The 25,693-nt window shown below is 35.3% G+C and overlaps 1 protein-coding gene across 9 annotated transcripts in view; it reads right to left on the bottom strand.

Moving 5' to 3' along the window:
• Positions 1 to 25,471, bottom strand: part of Glra3 (glycine receptor alpha 3) — a 381,512-nt gene extending 356,041 nt beyond the window's left edge. For 5 of the 9 annotated variants that reach the window (XM_074054951.1, XM_074054953.1, XM_074054954.1 and 2 more), the window contains exons 1-2: positions 12,203 to 12,339; positions 1,355 to 1,462 (exon numbers count right to left, since the gene is read on the bottom strand). Coding sequence is in view for 3 of the 9 variants with exons in the window: in XM_074054948.1 (XP_073911049.1) it covers positions 1,376 to 1,462; positions 12,203 to 12,204 (89 nt within the window). In the remaining 6 variants the exon portion in view is untranslated. Of the gene's footprint in view, positions 1 to 1,354; positions 1,463 to 12,202; positions 12,340 to 25,311 lie in introns of those variants that run through there. The other 4 variants (XM_074054955.1, XM_074054949.1, XM_074054948.1 and 1 more) reach the window with 2 other exon arrangements.
• Between the last annotated feature and the right edge of the window lie 222 nt (positions 25,472 to 25,693).

Below are 25,693 nucleotides of genomic sequence, written 5' to 3'. Positions count from 1 at the left end.
GTCAGGTTTTGGCAATGCTTAATCTATGGAAAGGTCTTGATATCTGTAACTCCAAAGCACAGGAGAAGGATAAGACCTTTAGACAAAAACAGACACTGTAATTACAGTTTTCATGTTTCATTGCAAAGCTTTGAGCTCCTGAGTAGCCTGGAAGAAAAATAGTCTCATCTAGGTAACAGAAACTTCTAGGCCCTGCAGGTTGTCATTAACTTCTCAAAAATCAAAAAACAAAAAGGAATTTTGTAAGAAATTCTATATCCATTTCTTTTCTCCACATATGTAGGCCTGGTTCCCAAGAATCAGACCCTGTTATGGGAATTCTCTTTCAAGTGCTTCAGTGAGATAATGCTGCTCTGAGGAAAAATAAATTAGGACAGAAAGGAAGGGAAAGCATCTATATACCTGGAATGTTACTTGAGTCCATCCACAAGGGATATATTTTACCATTAAATAACTCTCATGTTGAAGCAAGAAAGAATGGGCATTTTTTATTAACTCCAGAAATTAATATTCCTTTAAATACTTACACAGGACTTACACAACTAATAAAACAAACAATTAATAATGAAAACTCTACCCCACCCTATATTTATTGCATTATATTTAGTTAAAACTTTTAACACACTTCTAATATCTTATTCTCTCACATGCTTTAACTACCTTTAAGATTGCATGCACAATGACACAAAGGGAATAAAAGTGGATATGTTTAAAGTGTTAATTCCATGTATATATGTCAGTTCCCATTTTTCTGCAGGAAAACAGAAAACAACAAAAAACAAAACCACATTCAGTTATTCTAGCTGGCCCATTCTTGGTCATCACTCTTGAGCCTTTGGACTCAAATTTGAACCAGTGACCTTCCAGGGATCTGTCAGGCCCTCAGCCTTAGACCTTGGCTGCATCACTATTGTGTCTTATGAGGCTTCTGGCTTCTTCGACTTAGCAGTTACTGGCTCTGCTGGCTCTTCTGTTTACAAATAGTCACTGTGGGGCTTTTTAGCCTCTGTGATCATGTGAGCCAACCAAGTAAATCTATCTGTTTCTCAGGAAAACTCTGGCTAATAAACAGAATAAGTTAAATGATTAAACACAGACAATTCTGAGAAAATTATGCAATCTAGTGACTTTATTTATACATTATTAACATTTAGCTGAGTAGTTCTGTTTTCAATTAAAATACAAAGTTCTTTCCTGACCATAACACCACCTAGATTTACTAACTTTTAAAATAAATTTTCTAAGTTCTCTTATAAAAAAATCACTAGGTAGAAAGACTGTTACTGAGATATTATCATATATGTGATACATGTCTGTTTTTTAGTACTATAATAAAATATGTAAAGTCATTTACTTATGAAGAAAAATGGCTCACAGTTCTGAAGATCCACAGACAAGATCCCATGATTGGCTTGGCTCTGGTGAGGACCGCATGTCTGGTGACATCACACTATGGGTGTACCTGTGAAAAGACCCCATCACCAGACATGAAGCAAGAGAAAGATGGGTAGAACTAGATTCTGGCTTTCATAATGACTCTCTCTCACAAGAACTCACTCTAAGAAACTAGCATGTCATTTCCTATTTTCTACAAAACCCTCTTGGTATTTTTTTCTGTAATTTCATTTATTTAACTTATTTGCTCATTCTTTTTTCTGACTTTTAAAACTATTAATATTAGTATCTGTATTTTTTACCTTACAAGTCTAAAGTGTTCATTCCATGTATATATCTCAGTTAAAATAGCATTTATTACCTTCAAATCTCTTTTTTTAAGTCATTTTATTTTGTATTTTATCTTGTATTAGAGATATTTTAAGTATTCTCACTTTGCCAAGAGAAGATTGACTGAGGTATATTTTAAATTTAGTATTTTGATACTAACTTTGTTCTTTGTGCTTCTGCATATTTAAATACTTATTTTCATTATGTTTAAGAATCAAAGAAATTTATCTTTACATTGTTTAATCTTAAATCTGGGTGTATATTTTTAATACTTAATAAATCAATCACTCAGTCAGTATCAATAGATTTCAATACTGCATGCTAACTAGTCATGTGGAGCTGCAACAAGCTAAAAAAACAGAAAATACTGTAAGCAATGGCAATGTCATAATTGATGGGAATGCTGCTAGAATTTATGCCACTATTTTTTATCATTGACCACAGTTGTTATAGACTACTATTTATGAACTGATTATGGATGTTTTCAATATTCTACAAACAAGTGTAAGTATGGCTTAACTGTCAGCCATATAGGGAAAACCTATTTTAGATTTGAAGGTTTTTGAATGCCTTGCTGAGGGACTGGCAAAAAGGAAGCAAAAATATTTAACAGATAAAAAAAATTCTTTCAAAATGGAGATCACTGGTATCAAATATGCCAAGCTCTTAAGATGAGAACAGAGACTTTACTCTGGAATTTGACAAGATGGAAAAAACTGAATGGCATGTGCAAAGGTAGTAAACATAACAAAGCAGTTTCAAATCTAGAGAATGGAAGATGTTGAGTATTGTGAAATAAAGTTGGAAAGAACAGTGAATCCTAGATAACAACTTTGTTGGTCACACTAAGGAGTTTAAGATAAATCATGACATGGATGAGAAAATACAGAGTTGCCTAATTACATCCCTGGCCTGTTATTTTTGGCAAGACTATGTGAAATGTGTTAATGATACTTTTGCAGTTTGGCTAGTAGCAGAAATTTCTTGATCAAAAAATATAAATACTGTCATAAATATTACCAAATTATCCTCCAAAGAACAGATACCAAAATGCAATTCTACTTACAATGAGTAACTATTTCCCATAATTCATTATATATCAACTTCTTATATATTTATATATATATATATCTGTATTTATCTTCTTTAATATCATTTATCTTTCATCTTTTTCTCTGAATCGTGACTTATCTTAATACCTAATTATAATAATTTACTTTTCCACTGTTTATAATTTAATTTTATAGCATGCATTATTTCCTAGTTCTAAAATTTGTTCTATAGCAAAGAACATCATGGTTGGGATCATAAAATGAAAGAAAACTCTGCACCAAATGGTGGCCAGGAAGCAAGAAAAAGAAAAGGGGTCAGGATTTCAATATCCCCTTTAGAGGCATGCTTCCAATGACCTAAATTCCTTCCACTCCAACCTGCTAAATGTTCTAGTACCTCCCAATAGCCTTACAAGTTGACCATCAAGCCTCCAACACATAGCTATTGGGGATCATTTAACATCAAAACCATCCAGACAGGTGTTGTAGCTCCTCTATTTAATCTCAGCTACGTGGGAGGTGGAGATGGGAGGATTGCATTTGGAGGCCAGCCCAGATAAAAAGTTAGCAAGGCCCCAATCTCAACAAATAAATCTGGAATAATCATTCACATTTATGATCTTAGATAAGTGGGAGGCATAGGTAGGAGGATTATGGTCTGATAACTGACAAAACCACAAAACCCTAAAATAACTAATGGAAAATCTAAAAAACAACTAAAGCAAAAAAGTGCTGGGGGCATGGCTCAAATGGCAGAGCTCCTGCCTAGCAAACATGAGGCTCTGAATTCAAACCCCAGTGCTATGAAAAAAATCCAAACCTTAACACTCCTCTCAGTATTCCCTGGTTTATGGTTTGACTTTCCTATGCACTCAATTGTGAAATGCAGAGACTCATACCTCATTGCCAGTCCTCCTTTATCCCACCGACTCCTGAATCTAATCAAATTCTGTCAGGAGTTCATGGAATAGTTATGTCTTCACAGTTACCTCTATCTCTAAGCACTTTCTTGTACTGAATTGTATCTTGCTTTTCTTCAGGTCATTTGATATGTGCTGCTCTTCCTCTTCTATGCACAGCTTAAAGCCAGATTCTCAAATTCAACAAATTTGCGTATATTTTTATTGATCCTTAAAGAAATACTACTAACACATAAATTTAAAATCAAATATAGCTCTGAATTGTTTTTGATGGTTCTAATCATTTTAAATGAGTTTTATTACTACATTCCTAAATTTAAGCTATCTATAGATGCAAGTGGTATTATGAATCTATTCCAATGTTTCACTGCACAGATAAGAAAACTGAGGCTCAGAGGACTTCACTAAAATATTTCTCTAACTTTAGATACGTTGTTTTGTGTAGGATTTGGCCTAACCACATGTTACATTCTTTTAAAATTAGACTGCTACCTCATTAACTAAAACAAATTTTTTGTGATCGAAATGAGTATTAGTAAAAACAATTTAAGAAAAATATTGATTTTAGGCAAGATACTAGGACATTTGTGATTTGCTGGTGGTTAAATACTCAATAGACAAATGATTAGTCACTTTTATATTCAATGACAATTTTTGTGTATGGTATAAAAGAAGGTAAGAGTACACCTGAAACTTTTTATAATAAATTATAGTGCATAGTAAATATTAACCAAGAAAAAATTAGCTTGCATTTATTTGGAGCTCTTAAACTATGAACATCCCATTTGTTGAGCTGTCACAGCTGTTACTTTCTAGGTTAAGCCAAAAATGGGCTGGATTACTGTTTCAGGTCTTACTATTTTGTATCTCAAGATCTCATGGAGTCGCCCTCTCTCTAAGCTCCATTTAACCACGAACTTAATTAAAGAACATTTTCTTACTACAATAAAAACTTCAGTATGCCTCCAGGGAAGTCATAGTGAGCCAGCACTTCCACTGAATTTAAATTTCACATATTCCTGTAACATTACTTGTGCGGTTATACTCCTTCATTGTGTTTTAAAAGTATTTGTTCCCTTTTACTTTAGTGAATACAATTTACTGTTTTGTGTAGTAAATGCTATTTCACATCTGTAATTTCCTCAACCGGAAATTAATGAGATTGTGTACTAGATTTGCAAGCTGTTGACTTTTTATATTTAAATTTTGTTGCACTAGTGATCTTTGGCGGATGTAGAAAATGAATTTGGTTGACAAAAGGCCAAGCCACAAACCCCTTTCAATCCTGACTAACATCAAGTGCAAGCTGCTATTTAAATACCTTATTCTTCCCAATCCCTTCCTCTCCCAAAATTTTATCTTTCAATTGATTTTAAAATGTCTTAGACATTAACTGTGTTCAGCAGAATTTATGTCTTTTCAGTACAGATTTCTTTAGATTTTCTTCTTGTCTATAAGCATATCCTGTATTTACAATGATTTGTCTGTTTAAATTTAAAATAAACATCAAATGCTTGGCCATTAAAAATGATTACTAGACACAGGAAAATAGACATGAGAGTATTACAAGCCAGTTATAATCTTTAAAAACTTAAGCACTTTTTTTTTTGGTGGTGGTACTGGAATTTGAACTCAGGGGCTCATGCTTGTTAGGAAGGCGCTCTTGCTGCGTAGCCACTCCTCCAGCCCCTTAAGCACTTTTAAAGTTCCTGAGTTCAGTAATGTATTACTAATGGGAGATGCTATTTGTTAAAAGTCTCCATTCCCAGCTTCTAAGTTTTGCATTTTCATTTGTAACTTCTTGTTATACAGTCTCACCTTGTTTTTCTAAAAGTACTGTAATTTAAGCATCAATAAATTCAAAATTATATTCTTTATTCCTCAAATTTCTCCTATCCCTTTCCTTAATTTTTTTCCATTACTGAAAATTGAACACAGAGCATCCTGGATGCTACACCCTCAGCCCGTTTGTTTGCGTTGCTTTTTAGACAGGATCTCACTAGCTTTGCCAGGGTGGCCTTGAACTTGGAAATCTCCTGATTCTGCTAAGTAGATGGAATTATAGGCATGCCTCGTTATGCCTGGCCTCCTCCACTATTTTTAATATTTGCTTTATTTTTACACTAGAAACTAAATTTAGAAAGAATCCTTGACTTTCCTTTTCAGCATCATGCAACCGTCACCAGATTCTATGCCATTCTTTTCATATTCTGAAAAATATTCATTTAATGAGTGTTTTTTAGTATCTTCTTAGTGATAGATACTGAACAAGAATCTGAGTAACAACAATTAAACAGAAATATCTGCTTTAATAGAGCTTATACTCTAGTAGGGGAAGAGAGACACAAAAACAAAAAATACAGTAAAATTTTAAAAGAGTAAAATAAAGTGTGCAAAATGTTAGATGAGCTGCACATTATGGGAAAAACACAAGCCAGAGAAAGTCAGAGATTTGTGGAGGGTGTTACAATTTTAATGAAAGGAGACAGAAACTTCACTAAGGTAAGTGGGTTTGAGCAAAACCAGAAAGGTAAATGAACTTGAGCATTTCATCTTGAAAATAACTTCAGAATGAAAAAACAGTAGGTACAAAACTTTGAGGTGTGGGAAAGCTTGTGTTTTTGAGGAACAGCATAGAGATAACTGTGGTTACAGAGGACTGAAGAACAGGGAACTGTAACAGAAGAGACACATGGAGGAGAATAAAAATGGAATAATGTCCTTAGCACTTATGAATGAGTAGGGCAGTTGATGAAGGTTTCATAGGAAAGTAGTGAAATAATTTGATCCATTTCATAAAGATCACTTGAGTATCTCCTTTGTGTATAAACTATAAGGAACAAGGGAAAACCAGAATGAATAATTAATAGACAATAAGCCACTGAGAGGTCTCAGGGGTTTGGAACAGGCCATTAGAAAATTAACTAGTAAGAAATGTTGGATAAAAAATATGCAGTCAGATCACAAACAACATAACAACACTTCAGCCAGCAAGGAACTAAATGTACAACTGTGGTCCGATAGCATTACAATGGGGCTGAAAATTCCCACTGCCTAGTGACACTGCAGCCATACTAATGTCATAGCACAAAGCATTAATCACATATATGTGGTGAAGCTGGTGTAAACAACCACTGCACTGGCAGGTATATAAACATATATAACACATACAGAGCTGGATGTGGTGGCTAACATCTATAATCCCAGCTACACAGAAGATGGAGATCAAAAGGATTGCAGTTTGAGGCCAACTAGGGCAAAAAGTTAACAAAACCCCTTCCCATCATCCCATCTTAACAAACTAGCCAGGTGCAGTGTTTAACAGCTTTAATCTCAGTTACACAGAAGGGACAGGTAAGAGGATCATGGCCTGAGGTTTGTAGGGCAAAAATGTGAGAACCTATCTAAAAAATAATTTAAAGCAAAAGCACTAGAAGTATGGCTTAGGTGGCAGAATGCTTTCTCAGTAAGTATAAGGACCTGAGTCCTGAGTTCACTACCCCAGTAAAGCAAAACAAAAAAAGGTACAGCACATACAATTATGTACAATACCTAACTCTGGATAATGATAAAAAATGACTGTTACTGGTTTATACATTTACTATATTATACTTTTTATTATTAGAGTATACTCCTTCTACCTATATAGAAGTTTACTTGTATTGGTTCATCTTGTGATTACATCAATCAAACTGAGTGATTGACACATGCCATCTAGTTTCATGAAAGTACTTTACAATGTCTGTACAATGATGAAACAGCTTGTATTAGTGCATTTTCCATCACTATAACAAAACCTGAGACAGTATTCGTAAAGAAAAGAGGTTTATTTAGCTTACAGCTCTGGAGGCCCAAGAGCACGGCCCTGGCTTCTGCCCTGCTCTGGTGAGGCTCCTCCTTGGCTGTGTCATGTCACAAGATGGCCTCATGACAGGAGTGCCTGTGAGAGGCAAGCATACATGGCAAGATAGGAAGTTCTTATAGCAACCTATTCTTGGACATTATTTGAAGCTTTTGGTTTATAAAAATGAAAGATAAACTCAAACTTAAGACAATTAACAGGCCAGACTGCGATAACAGATAGAGATAAATGAAAGAGAAAGGGAAAGTGTATAAGGAGAAGGGACAGAGACTTGATTGGTCGGCCTTCTTTCTGTCTTCCACATTCCATTGGTCAAAATTCATTCTGAAAGAAATTAAATGCTACAAATATTTATGTTGTGTCACTTATTCGGTGATTGCTTAGGGAACTGGTATCACAATCCTATACATGGAGGGTATGTATCCTTTGTGCTTATTTCTGAATGCTGAGCATTTCTTTTGATATCACGTGACTATGAATGCACAGGAAAAGATTCTTCATGAAAATGTCCAGCCATATGACATTAGAACCTCAGAACATCTCTTGCTAACAACCTTGAAAGCTTCCTTTCAAAGAGGACAGAAAGAGCGATCAAAGCTTTCTACTAAGACATAAATCGGTTTTATTACCAGGAAAAATGCTCTAACTTGAAATTATACCCAAATTTCTCATATCAAAACTACGCAGTCAGAAGGTTGCATTTATAAGCATTTCTGATAAATTCATCAAAATACCCTGAAATAAACGTGACATGAGAATGAAAGTGAGGCAATCTCTAGAAGAAAATAACTTAGTACTGTAACAAAGGAAGTGGGAGCAAATGATTTCCACATATTCATTTATAAAAGCACTACACATAGCATCCTACAGAAAGTGCCTGAAAACACCTCTGTGCTCAAGACAAAATAAAATTTTTAATTCAACAGAAGCTTGATTTCGTAACTGGGATTCTTACTAACTACACCCCGTCTTTCAATCAAATCACTAAAATAATTCCCATTCTTACTTTGAGTCCTAATTTAAACCACTCTTCTAACCCAGGAAATAGTTTCTCAGTTCCCCTATGCATACACTTTCCCTAACATTCCTCGTTCTTCTATGAAAGCACTTATTATTTTCTACATTAATTACAGCTTTCATGTCATAATTTCACATCCAATGAGTGCACCAGTTCAGTTTTTAATTCAGTGCCTGCCAAGTACAACATATGCACCAAGAATCTGTTGATCTAGTGATTAGAGGCCCTACAGGATTCAGCTGCTATCTGCTGTCCTGTAACTCCTTTACTCACTCACCCCCAGCTGCATTAGCCCTCTAGGCATCTCCAATTGTACATTGCTGCTTCAAATCTTTGGCATTGATTTTATTGCTTTTCTTTTCTTCCCCAGCTACCCTTGCACAGTTTATTTTATCCTTAATCTCTCATCACCACTGATTCTGCCACAGGGTTACATTTATTGTTTATCATTCATTATTATGTCTACAGTTTCTCTTGAATAAATGAATTATTGAGTGGAAAGTGAATGAAAACATGGAGACAAAAAGAGAAGGAATTTCTTCTAGACATATATTTTAATATGCAATAATATATTTGAGAAAAAGAAAATAATTTTTGTGCCTGTGTTCTAATCCCTTTTCTAGATCTGAAATTAATTTAACCTTCAACATTATGTTGAGATAGATGTTATTTAAATTTTAGCAGAAAATTAAGTCTGAAACAGAACATGTAAATCTTCTAAAGATAACCAAGGCTCAGTCTCATTTTTAACTTGACCACCAACTCTGTTTTCATTACAATATACATTCTAGTATTTTCAGAGTACAAAATAATATAAGGAAAAATACTGAAGGAAGATCTAGCAGGGATTTAATTTTCAGTGAATGAGTATAACTGATTCAAGAACAGTATTTTTTAAAAAAAAGAAAATTCAATCCATCAAACTTAAACACTAGTATACTTACCAAAATTGTGCTCCAAACATAAGCAGTTAACATGGAATATTAGTACAACATATCATATTACCATTAACAGATATATTTGTGATGAAACATTCTGAATAAATATTCTGAACAGATATATGCTCTATATTATTTTCCAATTTGGCTTATAGTAATGGCTTGGTTATAAAAAGACAGATACTTCAGGCAAGACTTCTGTGTTCACATTACTACGCTAAAGTAATGAAATAATTCCTTTTCAAGTATCTCTAAATAGTGAACCTATAAATTTATTTGAGTTTTAGTTATCAATGTTGTAGTATGTGCTCAGAAAAACTAAGAAGATAAATGCACACAAATTAATAAATGCCCACATATAACTTGGATTTTGTAATTTGCTGTTGGAGATATATCAAACTGCTACATTTTTTTTGTTTTTACTTTTCTTCTTTTTTTCAGCAATGATAGGTAAACCAGTGAAGTTCAAAAGGAAAGGAAGATAAGAATGAATTTAACTGAATTAGTAATGTATCAAGAAATGCAACCAGTACATTTGATTTATCATTAAAATTCCATCTAAGGGATTCTTAGCCTCCACTCAAAATACTTCTTCAAACACAGGAGAAAATAATCAAATATATACAAGTTTAAACAGCTACTATATATAAAATTGAAATTTCCAAATGTTCCCTGTCTTTTCTAGTTAAGTTTTTCATATTGTATTAAGGCTGGTTTATTCCATTATCAACATTTTCTTGTCCATTCACATCCTGTAGTTCACTATTCTGTGTGAACAAGCTTTCTACTCCATTTAATATTTCTTACTTAACCCATTGCAGAGGGAAAACCCCAAAACTGACTACCTTTCAGGAAAGAGACCAAACAACACTCTCTCCCTGTGATAATTTTTGTTAGAGCACACAGCCCTTACTACTCTAACATAAATGATACTCCAAAACTGTGAGAACTCTTCTGAGAGGCTCCAAGTGGAGTCCACCATCTATTCTTTTTTTTAATTTATTTTTTATTACTATTGTTCTGGGTGGGGATACACTGGAGCATTTACAAAGGTTGTTACAATGTATTAAGTATATCATATTTGAATTCACCCCTCCATTGTTCTCTATCATCTCCCGATCCCCCAATTCCTGAAACAGTTTCAACATCAACACATATCATTTTTGCATTTATATATACATTATTTGCACTTTATTCATCCTCCTACCCCTTTCCCCACTATCATCCCAGTTCCTACCCCCTCCTCCAGGCAGAACCTGTTATACCCTTTTGTTCTCTGATTTTGTAGAAGAAAAAACAAAAATTTTAAAAAATAAGAAAAACTTGGTGGTTTTGCTATTTTGAGATAAAGATAACTATGCAGGGACAGTCCTTGTGTTGATTCCATGAATATATGTATTAAACAGCTTCAGAAAAGTAGCAGGATATAAAAATCAACTTACAAAAGTCAGTAACCTTCTATGCAGCAACAATGAGCAGAATCAGAAAGAATACAGGAAGACAATTCCATTTACAATAGACTCAAAAAAATATCAAATATCTAGGAATAAACTTAACAAAGGATGTAAAGGACCTCTATCAGGAGAACTATAAACCACTGAAGAAAAAGATCAAAGAAGACTACAGAAGGTGGAAAGATCTCCATTGCGCATGGATTAGCAGAATCAACATAGGAAAAATAGCTATACTACCAAAAGTGATCTACATGTTTAACACAACTCCCATCAAAATCCCAATGACATTCATCACTGAGATTGAAAAATCTACCTTAAAGTTCATTTGGAAACACAAAAGACCATGAATAGTGAAGGTAATACTGAGCAAAAAGAACAACTTCAAACTATAGTACAGAGCCACAGCAATAAAAATAGCATGGTACTGGCACAAAAGAGGTATGAAGACCAGTGGAACAGAGTAGAGGACCCAGATGTTAATCCACACAACTATGTCCACCTAATTTTTGACAAAGGTGACAAAAACATCTGATGGAGAAAAGACCACCTGTTCAATGAATGTTGCTGGGAAAATTGGGTATCTCCTTGCAGAAAACTGAAACTAGAAACACTCTTGTCACTCTACAAGTATCAACTCAACATGGATTGAGGACCTTAATATCAGACCTGAAACCTTGAGGCTAGTTCAGGAAAGAGCAGAGAATACACTGGAAGCTATACGCATAGGCAAAGACTTCCTCAGTAGAACTCAAAGAGCCCACCAACCAAGAGAAAAGAAAATGGGACCACATGAAGCTGAAAAGCTTCTGTAAAATCTACTCTTGAGTGCTGGTTACTAACACCACCCAGAACAAGCCAAAGAGCATCCTGCCATAAGCCTTCTACCATATAGAAACAGGTGGTGAAAAGTGACCAGATTGTCTAAAAACAGTATAGCTTGAGATGTGAACTGCAAAATCAGCAATTATCTCCAAATTTATGTCAGAAGACTTTCTCTAGATAACAAAATCCTCAACTATTCTGGAATTCAAAGTAGAAAAACTCCCTTTCTTAATAACCAGGATCTCAAAATATACTGCCAATCTGCCATTGAGACAGTAAAAGATGCATTCCCCTTTTATCCTCTATCTTTATTTAGAACACTTTATGCCTTAAGTACTTATTTCTTTTGATTATGAGTAAGACAAAGAAGAAGCAAGATTTTTCTAAAAACAAAACAAATGTTTTACTTACATTTGTGCAAACTACCCTGGAAAAGCTAACAGTTCAAAGATAGCAGTTGAAAATACACTGTGGGAGATCCAAGATGGCGACTATGGTACGGGAGCAAATAACTTGAGCTCCAACTCCAAAACCTCACTGAGATGCTGGAGCCACACTTGGTGGAAGTAAAGCATTAACCAGAATCTAACCTTTGACACCCTGAACCCCTAGCCCGTGAAAGGCATTCCCAACAACACATTATGCTGAGAAAACCTGAGTGAGGGCTGCCACCCCTCCACAGCTGCTGCTGGTGGCTCCAAACCTGCCTGCAAGACATTCTACGGACCAAACAGGAAGGCCTAGAGCAGGCAGGCGATAAGCCACTCCCTGAAGCAGGGCAGGTAGCAGATCACAAAACTCATCTCCTGAGCCAGTGAGCAGCACTCAAAGTCAAACTGCCCCACAAAATTGAAAAACAAACAGCGAACCCTCATAACACAGTGACAGCAGTGGGGAGTTGATGGGACACTGACCCTGCCCCAGAGAAAGGGGGCAGGGAAAAGAAATAATCCACAGCCTGGAAATCCCAGTAAACAAGCACAGCGAAAGGCCACCTTCAAAGCAGGACAACTACTGGACTACAGAGCTGATCTCCTGAACCTGAGGGAAGATTTCAAACTTAAACAGCCACACTTTGCTGGGGGAGGAGCTGAATAAGCACCTGAAGCTGAAAGGTAACACAGCTATCAGCTGAGGGAATCAATATCCCATACAACCCTGCATGATCTGACAAAGCTACCTCACCTCACAATTTCAATTCAACTGGTAGACAGAAGAACAAAACACTACTCACAAGACAATCACCTGGTAAGACCACATCAGAGCTTCTGCTTATATGCCAATACCAGGACCAGATGCTGAAGGAGTAACTCCAGAACTTAAACTAAGGCTGAAGTTCTATTGTTCCTGAGCCTGGTTTCTTTTGTTACAGTGGGTTTTCTATTTTTATTTTTATTCCTATATTTTCTTTCTCTTTCTATACTATAAACTTTACCATCATCATCTTCTCATCCCTACTCTCACCACCTTTACTCTCCCTTCACTCACTTCAACTTCTGTGCTAAAATCCATTGCTCCCCTCCCCAACAATTTGTTCTACCCCTTCTCACCCATTCTTCTCCCCCAGCCCTCACCTTCCCCTCCCATTCTGCCCCATCTTGTCACCAGGCTAACCCACCCTCTTACACACTCATCACCCACTGAACAATACTATTCCAACTTTACACAACTCCACACCCCTGCAATCCCTAACACAAGCACCCAATACTACAACAACAGAAATACACCCAAATACATACAAAAACCACAAAACCCAGCAGCCCCCATACTGCTTCCCCTACTCACCCACCCCAATTCCCATCTCCTTCTTTAGTGCCACCCTATCCAACTCCTCAAACTTCTATAGCTAGCCTTACAAACATTAGCCCCTCAACTCCCATTGCTTATAGATAATACCACCAAGGGGTCTTCTATATAACATTTAAACTACTGGTCAGGTATTAAACTTGTGAATTAGTTATTACTAAATTACATCCAGACCAGGAATAGTAATAGCACACCACCTTAGCTAAAAACCCAAGATGGCCACAAAATAAAAATTAAATCAAGGGAAAGAAAACAGGTGACAGAAAACAACAACTAGCCTATCAAGAACATAGTTGCACAGTACCAAGTGGAGTGATGGGAAGAAGAAAAAAGAATGGAAACCATTCTCTTCCCAAAAATAATTTAATACAAGATTCAGAGGGAAATGAAGAAAACGGATACCCCACTCCAACAAAACAAAGATAAATGACACCAAGGAAACCAATCATGTCCACAAAAACACCCTTTAAGAAGAAATCCTAAAAGTAATCACTGAGAATTTCATGGAGATGATACTAGACACAGTTAACCAAAATGTACAAGAAGCATTCAAGAAGTTTCAAGACATCAAAAATAAAGAATACGAGAAGACATAGAAACAAATAAATGAATTCATAGAAGCCCTAAATAAATACCAAAGTGAAACAGAGAACACCATAAATGGAGAAATAAATGAATTAAAGGTGAAAATAGACAATATTAAAGAGGAAGTGACCCATGACATGGAAAACCTCAGAAGAAAGAATGAAACAGAAACTCAAAATACAGTGGAAGGCCACTCCAGCAGACTAGAACAAGTGTAAGACGGAATCTCAGTACATTGCTTCAGCAAGGTGTCAGGATACAAAATCAACTTACAAAAATCACTAGCTTTTCTATACACCAACAATGAACAAACTGAGAAAGAATATATGAAAATAATTCCATTTACAACAAGAAGCAAATACTCAGCAAAAACAGCAATGCTGTAGATATCACAATACCTTACTTCAAACTATATTACAGAGCAATAGCAATAAAAACAGCACAAAAACAGGTATGAAGAACAGAGGAACACAATAGAGGACCTGGATATGAATCCACACAACTATACCCACCTTATTTTTGACAAAGGCACCAAAACCACACAATAGAAAATAGCCTCTTCAAAAAATCTTGCTAGAAAAAGAGGTTATCTGCCTGCAGAAAACTGAAACTAGATCCATGTTTATTACCCTGTACTAGTATCAACTCAAAATGGATCAAGGATCTAATATCAGACCTGCAACTCTGAAGCTAGAACAGAAAAGAGCAGGGAATACTCTGGAAGCAATAGGTATAGGCAAAAACTTCCTCAATAGAACCCTAGCAGCTCAGCAACTAAGAGAAAGGATGGACAAATGGGACTACATGACATTAAAAACCTTCTGCACAGCAAAAGAAATGGTCTCTAAACTGAAGAGACCACCCACAGAGTGGGAGAAAATATTTGCTGCTATACATCAGACAAAGGACTGATAATAAGAATATACAGGGAGCTCAAATAACTAAACCCCCTCAAAAATCAATGAACCAATAAAGAAATGGGAAACTGAACTAAACAGAACTTTTTCAAAAGAAGAAATCCAAATGGCCAAAAAACACATGAAAAAATGCTCACCACCTCTGGCCATAAAGAAAATGCAAATCAAAACCACACTACAATTTCACTTCACTCCTGTTAGAATGCTATCATCAAAAACAACACCAACAACAGGTGTTGGCAAGAATGTGGCAAAAAAGGAACTCTCATACACTGCTGGTGGGAATGCAAGCTAGTACAACCACTCTGGAAAACAATATGGAGGCTTCTTAAAAAATTAAACATAGACCTACCATATGATCCAGCAATCCCACTCCTGGGGATATACTTAAAGGAATGCGACTCAGGTTACTCTAAAGGCACTTGCACACCCATGTTCATTGCAGCACTATTCACAATATCCAAGTTATGGAAACAACCAAGATGCCTCACTATTGAAGAATGGATCAAGAAAATGTGGTACTTGTACACAATGGAATTTTACTCATCCAAGAAGAAGAATGAAATCTTATCACTCGCAAGTAAATGAAAGGAACTGGAGAACATCATCTTAAGAGAAGTAAATCATATGTTCTCCCTCATATGCAGACTTTAGACCTAAAACAAATGCAGTAATATTATTGGACATAGGTCATAAGCTAAGGGGCGAATACATACATGAGGAATAGGGAAAGGTAGGAAACCCAAAACTTCAAAGTGTTTGATGTGTCCATGGTAGAGGAGTTAATAAAGTAACCTTAAAATGACAGAGGTCAATATGGGAAGGTGACTGGGAAGTAGTGAAGAGGTCAGATAGAGATGAATCGATTTGTGTTGTAATACACTTGTGCGTGGAAGCAATGCTAGGAATCTTCTCTGTATAGCTATCCTTATGTCAAATTAGCAAAAATGCTGTCTTTCTTATATTGCTATGTCTTCTCTTCAACAAAATGGGAGAAAAGGGCAGAAAAGGTTCTGCCTGGAAGTGAGAGGGGTGGGGAGAGGGCAGGGGTCAAGGGGAAGAAATGTCCCAAACAATGTATGCACATATGAATTAAAAAAAATGAATGCTTCAATATGCCCATAAAACATTTAGCTCCTTCTATTTATTAATATTTCTTACTCTTAAACTTTGTCCATGGCCAACTGCATATTAAAAGTTCAGACACTTATGTATGATTAGAATTGCTGGAAATATACCTCAACCTGCCTCTAAAGGACAGTTTTATTTAATACTGATAAACATCTTCTTTAAATCTTGTTTTCTACTGAATTATTGAGGTACTGCAGAAGCACCAAAGAAGAAAGTCAGAGTCATCTGCAGATATAATAAATAGGTTGGGTTTTAGTTTTGTACCAACAGCAGGATTAATACAATTAATCCTCAAAATTACATTTTACATATAATCTTTTAAATTACTTTTCCATGCATGGCATATGATTTCAAGTCATTATGGTTTAATCTGGTTAATTTTTTAACCTTTATTTTTACAGCTAATCTATAGTTCAAAATACGAAATCATGTCAAAAGGAACAGAATTCTTCAGCAGGTCAAAGAAAGGTCTTGAAATGATAGGACCAAAATATTGTGGGTCCAAATGTGATTCTCTTTTTCTTTTCTCTCCATAAAGAGAAAATTATTGAAAGTCAAAAGATTTTTACTTAACAACATTTCAGGCAATCAAGGTTGCTAAGCCAATTTCATAATTCCCCACCTTGCACATACGAACCCTTGCAATGTCATGTTCAGTCACATTAGCAAGTCCAGTAGAATGCACCCTAAGAAGTAAATACTGCATCACACTCAATGAAAATGTTGTTGATCAGACTAAAGCCTTGTTTAAGTCAAGAACTAAGCTCATGAAATGGTGAAGGGAAGGAAATAAAAATCTATGTAGTTTTCCACCCATTCTTCAGAATTCTCTGCCAGATAGGATTCTTAAAACCTCTCACAATGTCTAACTGTTCCTAAGGAGGCATTCACTTTCTGATTGATTTTCCTCTCAGTTTGATTCTAATACTAGATTGAAGAACTTTCTTCCTAACTTTCCACTTCAAAACACCACTGTCTTCTTTTCTGTTCTACTGTTGAGTATACAACTCATAAGCTGTCCTAACAATACTCAATTCAAAAAGTTTTATGTTTAGCAAGTTCCAACCATAACATGTACATGCAAACTTGGAGGTATTTAGGTTAGATTAGGTTACCTTAGCTTACCTTACATTTGACCACCTTTTGTTTTTTTTCAATTTTCCAATGAAGTTAGCAATTTTATTATTGATTCATTTGCTCTTTGAACTTATTAAATCATTTATTTTTTTACTTCTAATTTCAAGTCAGAAATGTAGAGAGCTGAACAGATGCCATTTCTCACCCAACAACAAAAAAACTGAGTAGTGTGTTCCAAGGTTAATAAGTTTTCTTTTCCTATCACGGAATTGAAGTTTCATAAAAGCAAACCACCACCTGAAATGAAGTGACAGAGAATCAAGATTTACAGATTAGGACAGATCCCAAAAAACTGTTGTCTGAGGGGAAGATACCACTAGACATTATACGAGTCATCAGGAAGATGGAATTGAACTTAATTCATGGCTAAAGGTTTAGTGTGGGACATCTCTAGGAATCCACTGATGTTTGGGACTCCATTCTTTTTTTTTTTTTTTTAAAGACTTTTCTTCCAGAAAATCAGCCATGCTTTCTTGGAAAGGATCAGAGATCATGATGACTCAGGAAGAATAACATCAGCCACTACAGAAACTTGCTTACATCTTTTGCTCTATCTCTGCTGTAGAATAAAGAGAGTAACAACAGAAGCAAGAACACCGAGGCCTGTACTCTGCATGCATTTACAAGTAGTACAGAGAATATCCAACAGGACAAATAGCAAACAATAAAACAAATGCCTATACCTAAGCACTGTGTGTGCAAACTGTAATGAAGAAAAAAAAACAACCCTTAAAGGCAGTTAGGGGATGACCACAGTTCTGTACTTTCAGAGGGAAAAGAACAAAATTATAGTAGACTTTTCATCAGAAATTGTGTAAGTCGTAAAACATCGAATTGACATCTTTAAATTGTTGAAAGGGAAAATCTCAGAATTGTATATCTAATAAAAGTATACTTCAAACATGATAAAAGAGTTTTGCAAGCTAAGGAAATTTACTCAGACCTACCCTGTAAGTCCTGTAAGAGAAATTCTTCAAACAGAAGAAAGATGGGATAGGTCAGAAATTTGGCCCTGTACAAAATAACACTCTCATCTATTTCTTATTGCATAAAAGTAACTATAAAAATTACTAAAATGATATGATTCTATTTCTGTAACAAATTTATAAAACTTTACATTCTTCAAAACTTTTTCTAGAGGAACCAATTTTTAGCACTCATAACCAGTGGTCTATTTATACCAAAAGAGAGAATAATATGTGAGAAAGCCTAAGGTTCTGTGAAACAATGTACAGCAATTAAATAGCAGCAGATTATTCCAACAGATTAAATAATTTCAAAAACCTGTTCTGAAAGGTACTCTTTTTATCACCAAGATACATTTTGTTTTGAAAAATTACAGGACTGACTATAGTAAAATGAATAAATTCACAATCTTCTATGAAGAGTACCAAAAGGGCAAGGTTTGGAACTTCAACTAAATTTTAGAACCTCAAACAAATCATTCAGAACAAAATATGAAATCAGATTTACAATTTTAAAAACAGAACGAAGGCATTCTCTACAATGTGGAACTGCAAATGATGTAAAACACAAGCTAGCATACTGAATTTCATGTTTTCTAACATAAGTGAATTATTATACCAAGATTTTTAAAGACTCAGAGTCTTAACTGTGGCTGTTTTTTAGCGTGCAGTGGAGATGATTTTATCTAATGAACACATTTGCTTGAGACATAATAATTTTCTGGCTTGATTAGTACAAAAAGATTTAGAGATATAAATGCAGCACTATCAATCCTCCCACTTTTCTCACTACTTTGTTCCACATGTGTAACAAACATAGCTAAGATTTTGAAAAAAATCATAAAACTATAAACTTATAGGGACAGTCAAGAGTATAAATAACTTGAATTCTTTTTTCTATCAGGGAACAACCTCATCTTTTCTTAGGGCCTAAAATTTCCATTAAAAACTGCTTATTAAAAAACAATTAGCTAAAGACAACATTGAAACCAGCAGGGTTTTGATAGGCAAATTAACATTTTCAAATCAAAAGTGGTTAAGTTATTTAGTTGATTTCCAGATTTGTTCTAAATACATTTAACTAGGTGCTACAAATTACATAATTTACAAATATGAAACAAATATGAACTTTCCTTTAAAGTGTTAAAAATAAGATACAACAATGCACCACCAAATACATACTGTGAGAATTAAAGTTTTAGAGCCCTTAAACTTTCTACCAGAGATGAGTTTTTCTTGTATGGTAGCCTGGAGTTAAAAATTAAAAGACTGAATTTGATTTGGCTAGGCTTTGAATTCTATCTTTTTTTCAGTCTAATGGCAGGCTGGGTTATTATTCCTGTTTTGTTACATCCAATTCTTGCTGGAATGCCTGAAGCATTCCCTCATATTTGGAAATTTCAGTAGCTTAACCAGGTTAAAAGAATCATTCAATACAAAGTTTTCCCACAACACAGAGTGTCAGAATAATCTATCTCTTAAAATTTTCCTTAATTCCAGAGAAACATTTCTTAGCTATTGAGTAATTGAAAACATTTTTTTCTGTCCTATTTAATTTCAGGAAATTAACTTGAAACAAGTAGAAAACCCAAAACATGAAAGCATCTGATGTCCCCACTACAGAGGAACTAATACAGAAACCTTAAAGCAACAGAGGTCAACATGAGAAGGGGATCAGGAATCAGTGTAAAGATCAGTTGGAGATGAATCAACTTGGGTTGTAATACATTTGTACATGAAAGCAATGCTAGGAATCTCTCTGTATAGCTGTCCTTATCTCAACTAGCAAAAATTTTGTCTTCCTTATTATGCTTGTGTCTTCTCTTCAACAAAATTAGAGATAAGGGCAGAATAGGTTCTGCCTGGAAGTGAGGGTGGGTGGAGAGAGTGGGGGAGGGAGGCAGGAGGGAGAAATGACCCAAACAATGTATGCACATGTGAATAAATGAATAAAAAATTTTAAAAAATAGTAACAAAAAGGCTGATGGTACCAGGCAGCCGGTGGCCCATGCCTATAATCCTAGCTACTCAGAAGGCAGAAATCAGGAGGACTACAGTTCAAAGCCAGCCCAGGCAAATAGCTCTTGACACCATATATTATGTTTGTCAGCTAATAGCATTTCATGTAATTATTCAGAATATAAAAATATGTCTACACGCCTTTAAAATAACTATAGAGTATTCTCTATAGGTACAATATGTTTTTTTAATTAAAAAAAGTCCTATTTAATTGGCAATTATTGCACAAATAATGTTGGAGTGAATGTATTTGTATAAATGTTTTTGCATAGTTTCTCTAGTCATGGAAATTTCTTAATAAAAAATATAGCAACTGTGTCATACTTATGACACAGTTACCCTCCAAATTACCCTCCGAAGAGGTAAACCAAAATGCAGTTCCACCAACAATATAAGTACCTATTTTCCCATAAAACTTACTAGTATTATTTCCTCGTATATATTCTGTATTTATCTTCATCTTTCACCTTTTTTCTCCAAATCAATTGTGATTTTTACTATCAATTATATATATAATAATTCACTTTTCCACTGTTTATTAATTTTATAACCTGCATTATTTACTAGTTCCAAGGTTTTGTTCTTTAGCATAAAATTGCATATTATATCTTACTGAATTCCTTTGTAACCCTTTACATGTAAACTACTGTTTCACTTAACTTTTTTTCATTACATTTTGGGGGGACAGTCTTGGGGTTTAAACTCAGAACTTCACATTTGCTAGGCAAGTGCTCTACCACTTGCTCCCCACCCCCAATCCCTCTTGCTTTAGTTTTTCAGATAGGGTCTTGTGTTTTTACCCTGGATAGCCTCAAGCTGTGATCTTCCTACCTCTGTCACTCAAGAAGTTGGGATTACAGATGGGAACCACCACTCCTGGCTTTGAGATGGCATTTCACTAACTTCTTCCCCTGGCTGTTCTAAAGCAGTGAGCTCTACCTCTTGAGTAATTCAAATTACAGTGATGTACCACCATATTGGCTCATTACATTTTTTATAGTCTGAGACACTCAAAACTAATTTATGTCCCTTTGTTTTATTTTGCTTTCAGGATGTTATTTTATAACTTGAGTACCATGTTTCATTTTCCACACATCATGCTAGATTAAATCTGCACCAATGTTGAGTCTGTACATAAATTTGTAATTCTTAATATGAATAATTCTGTATGTGTTTCTACTTATTTTAATAGTGTAGAAGGTTTCTCTTTACTACCTTTCACAAGAACTACTGATATTTGCTTTTCTGTCCTAGTTATATATTGAAAATCTGTCCACTGGAGAGGAGGCTCTTGTTTTTAACCAGTAATTTACTCTTCTCTTTCACACTTGAAAGAATTTTGCATTTATTCTCTCAAGAGCAGAGAAATGAATTGGAAAATGGAGAAGAAAATCTGATAAACTTCAATTTGAGTATATTCTCTAGCTCAATTAATACATTTAATGTATGAAATCAAAGGCAGAATTCAATCAGGTCATAAACTAGATTTACATAGTAAACATAGGAAATGGTTTGGTTACTTGGAACGTAGAAATTCACAAACAACATACACTTTTCCACATTTAGACCTTACTTAAAAAAGTTAACAAACCTATGTGAAATATTTTGAAGACACATTTTTTTAAGACAAGGTCTCACTATGTAGCTTCAGCTATCCTCTAGATTGAGATACTCCTGCCTAACTTCCCAAGTGCTGGGATTACAGGTGTGCACCTCTGATAATCACCATATCCAGCTAAGTGTAGAACTTTGCAATCATAATATTACACCGGAATTTGCCTATAATGTTCTTAACTAAAATGTCATTTATTTTGATATTTTCGCCATTCCAGCTTTTGTTTTGTTTGATTTTGTGATTAATTTAATAATTATGTATTCTTTGGACTTTCCTTATTTATTTTTCAATCAAATTTAAGTTGTATTTTTCACAGAATTTATGTTTGTTTCAAATTTTAAGTTTATTTAGCATAACATTCATGCCAGCCTTTCACAACATATCTTATTTCTCTGGGCCTCCAATAATGTCTACTTTTTCATTCCTGTTATTGACTGTATGTACATCACAGTCTCTTTCTTTCCTGTATCTTTATTTCTTTCCTTCTATTTCTGTCTCATTTTGGAATTTCTCAATTTCATCAGAGTTTTAACTCATTATCTTGTTAAAACTTTTTTGTATTTTTGTCCTCTACATTAATTCCTTGTTCTGTTTTTATAAATTCCTTATCATATTGTCATTGAGTTTAATTTGAAAACCTTAAAACAAAAGCTCTTGAAATGTTTTCTTGTTTCTTTTAAAATAATATGTGGTTAAGAATACACATTTGCATTGGAACCTGGCTTTAACTGCATTCTGTAAATTTTATTTCATATTCACTTTAATAAAATATTTTTAGTGTCCATTCTGTATTTTCTTTTGTCCAATGTATTATTTCTAAGAGTTCCTATAATTTCTGAACACTAGAATGTTTTCTAGATACTTGTTTTGCTATATAAGATTAGTCTGTAGTAAAGAAGTTTTAAAGAATCCCATTAGTACCTAAAGTCTATATATTCTGTAGTTACTGGGTGCTTTATTCTCTATACTTCAATGAGGTTAATTTTGCTACTCTTAATTGTTCAATCTTACATATGTTTACTGCTGTTATATAAGCTAAAGATTTATTTTTCAAAATTCTTCCTGTGACTATAGATTAACTCGCTTTGTTTTTAATTCTTTCCATTTTTGCTTCAGGTATCTTCTACGCTTGTCCATGCATACTGTAAGGTACTACCGAATTAAGACCACGCCACATGTGGAAAGGAAAGATTTATTAGAAATCCAGACCGCAGGGCTGCAGACAACCCCCTTCCCCCCACCCCCCACTCCCAGTCAGGGAGCAGCAATTTGGGTGAATTGGGAAGTGGGCTTTTTAGGATGGGCCAAGCCATGGGGGAGGGAGAGAGTCTCTGGTCTCTGATTATCTGCGATCACCAGATGGAACAGGTCGACATGCCTGGCTAGTTGAGTAATTGGAAGTTCCCGAGTTGTTTTGCAAGTGGAGAAACAATCAGGCAGGGAGAAACAAACTGTCATAAATCAGGGGGTCTGGTTTTAAGGTGTAGCCTCAGGTCCTTCCACCCACCCCAAGAATTCCAGGGACCTAACACATACAAATTTACAATTGTCATATCTTGCTGTTTATTTGAACTTTTTATTATCACTGTTTGTCTTTATTTTTAATAATTCTATTAATTTCAAGAATACTTGTGTGATATTAATGAAAGCACATCAACTTTCTTTGTTTAATTTATACAAAATATTTCCACTTTCATATTTACTTGCAAATTTTCTGTATTATTTGATTTTGGATGTGACTATTGTTGATGGCATAGAACTGGATTTACTTACAGCAAGTCTGACATTTATATTTAATTGAACCATACAGCCTCTTATCACTTAGTGTTACTGAATATGTAAAGAAATCTAACAAATTACTACTGTTTCATCCCACCCTTATAATATTTTCTCATTTTCTTTTTTGAGTTAGTTTTTTTTTTTCTTTTTTGAAAAAGGCATTGAATGTTTCCTGCTATTTCCTTTATGTTGCACATGCTGTACAACTTTTTACAGAATGTTACTAGAGATTAAAATATGAATCTTGAAACTACCAATTCTTATATTTCATCTATGGATAACAATGACTTCCACTGGAATCCTCAATATTCAAATATAAATAATTACTTCACATTTCTCAAAGAAAATGCAAGAGCTTCTAAACACTTTATCTATGATTCTATCATGATTAATTATAGTTCTGTTATTATTTACCTTCAATATATTTTATTAATGTTTTATACAAGGCACTATCATTGTTGTCATGTTTTCATGTTTTACTTAAACATTCTTTTATTTTCATCCCTTCCTTCATCGGTAATACTTCTATGTCAGACCACTTTCATGATCTGAGTAACACCCACCCTGTAGAATTTCCTTTATAGGGTTCTCTTAGTGTCAAACTTTTTCACTATGAGGAAAACTGTATTACTTTTATTCTGACCTCATTCACATATTTAGAACTTGTGTGGGCTGTCACTTGGGCCTCACTCTAAACATGGTCTCTCATCGTTTAATACCCAGCTTTTTCTCTTTTATAAGGTGGCAAGAACATCCCAAGAATATGAAGATGGAAGCTAAGTCATCTAGAGGCTGAGACTCCAGAATTCACCCACAGTCTATTCTGCCAAGATCATTCCATGTTCAAATGGCCAGAGATTAATCTTCTTGAATGAAGAATATATGTGTGTGCGTGTTTGTATATATATATTCAATAGAATGTATTGTTAAGTTTTAAATTCAGATGACCATCCAAATTTGTGACAATGTAGTAATACTACTTTTTGTTATTCACTTTTCTAACTGTACACCTTGATATTGTGTTACTTTTGTGGCTGTCATACAGAATCCAATACAGTTTATTTGTAAGTATCCAATTTAGTGAAGACCTTTAGAGGTCCCCAAAGATATTCCTACTCACTGTGGCTCTAAGCCTCTTCTGAAACCACTGGAGGTTCCTGCTTCTCTCTGTTTTCCCCTGATCCCAGGGCACTACCTCCTGTGAAGCACCCCAGGATGTGGTGCACCCCCCTCTTGGGGACATTGAGGAGCAATGGCTTCTGATCTGTTGTCTTCATTGTCCACCTGGACATTTTCTACTCCTACTGGTATTCCTGAACCTCCAACTAAACTTTGTAAATCCCTTCTAAGGAAAGCTCCCCGACACTCAAGGCAGCCTCAAAAGAGAGTCCTCACTCGCCAGAGCCACCACTCTTCTTAAATTGCCCCCCTCGCCCCCTTCCCCCCACTGCTCCCTTTCCCCCTCCTTCCCCCACTTCCCCCACTTCCCCCCTTACCCTCCCCCCCCCTCCCATTCTGCCCCCTCCCAAACCACACTTGCCTTCCTGGAAAGGAAGAAAGACTCACTTCCTGTTTGCCTGGGGTCTTTGGGACCTCCTGCTTCCTCCCAGAGCCTGGAATGGTCATTGCAGAAAGCTTAACCCCAACAAGGAATCCGAGTTCGCGATAGAAAAAAAAGAAACCAAGTAAACAAACAAATCCTGCAAGTCCACTGAGGCCCCATAACTTCCCGGCGCTCAACTGAGGACCCAAGCACAGAGGGAGTCCTTGCTCTGCCTGAGCCACCACAAAATCATCTACGTGTGCTGACCACTTTGGGACTGCTCTTGGCATCCAGGAAAGGTTGCAGATAGTACTACCCCCAGCTTGAGCATCGTCACAGTTTCATACCTCAGCTCAGAGAGCCGGAACCACCATTACTGCAAACAGGCACAAGCAAGGGCACCGG

Source organism: Castor canadensis, chromosome 14 (genome assembly GCF_047511655.1).
Source record: "Castor canadensis chromosome 14, mCasCan1.hap1v2, whole genome shotgun sequence".
In the NCBI taxonomy this organism is placed as follows: Eukaryota; Metazoa; Chordata; class Mammalia; order Rodentia; family Castoridae; genus Castor; species Castor canadensis.
The sequence above is the reverse complement of the archived record's forward strand: the minus strand, read 5'-3'. Positions and strand labels throughout refer to the sequence as shown.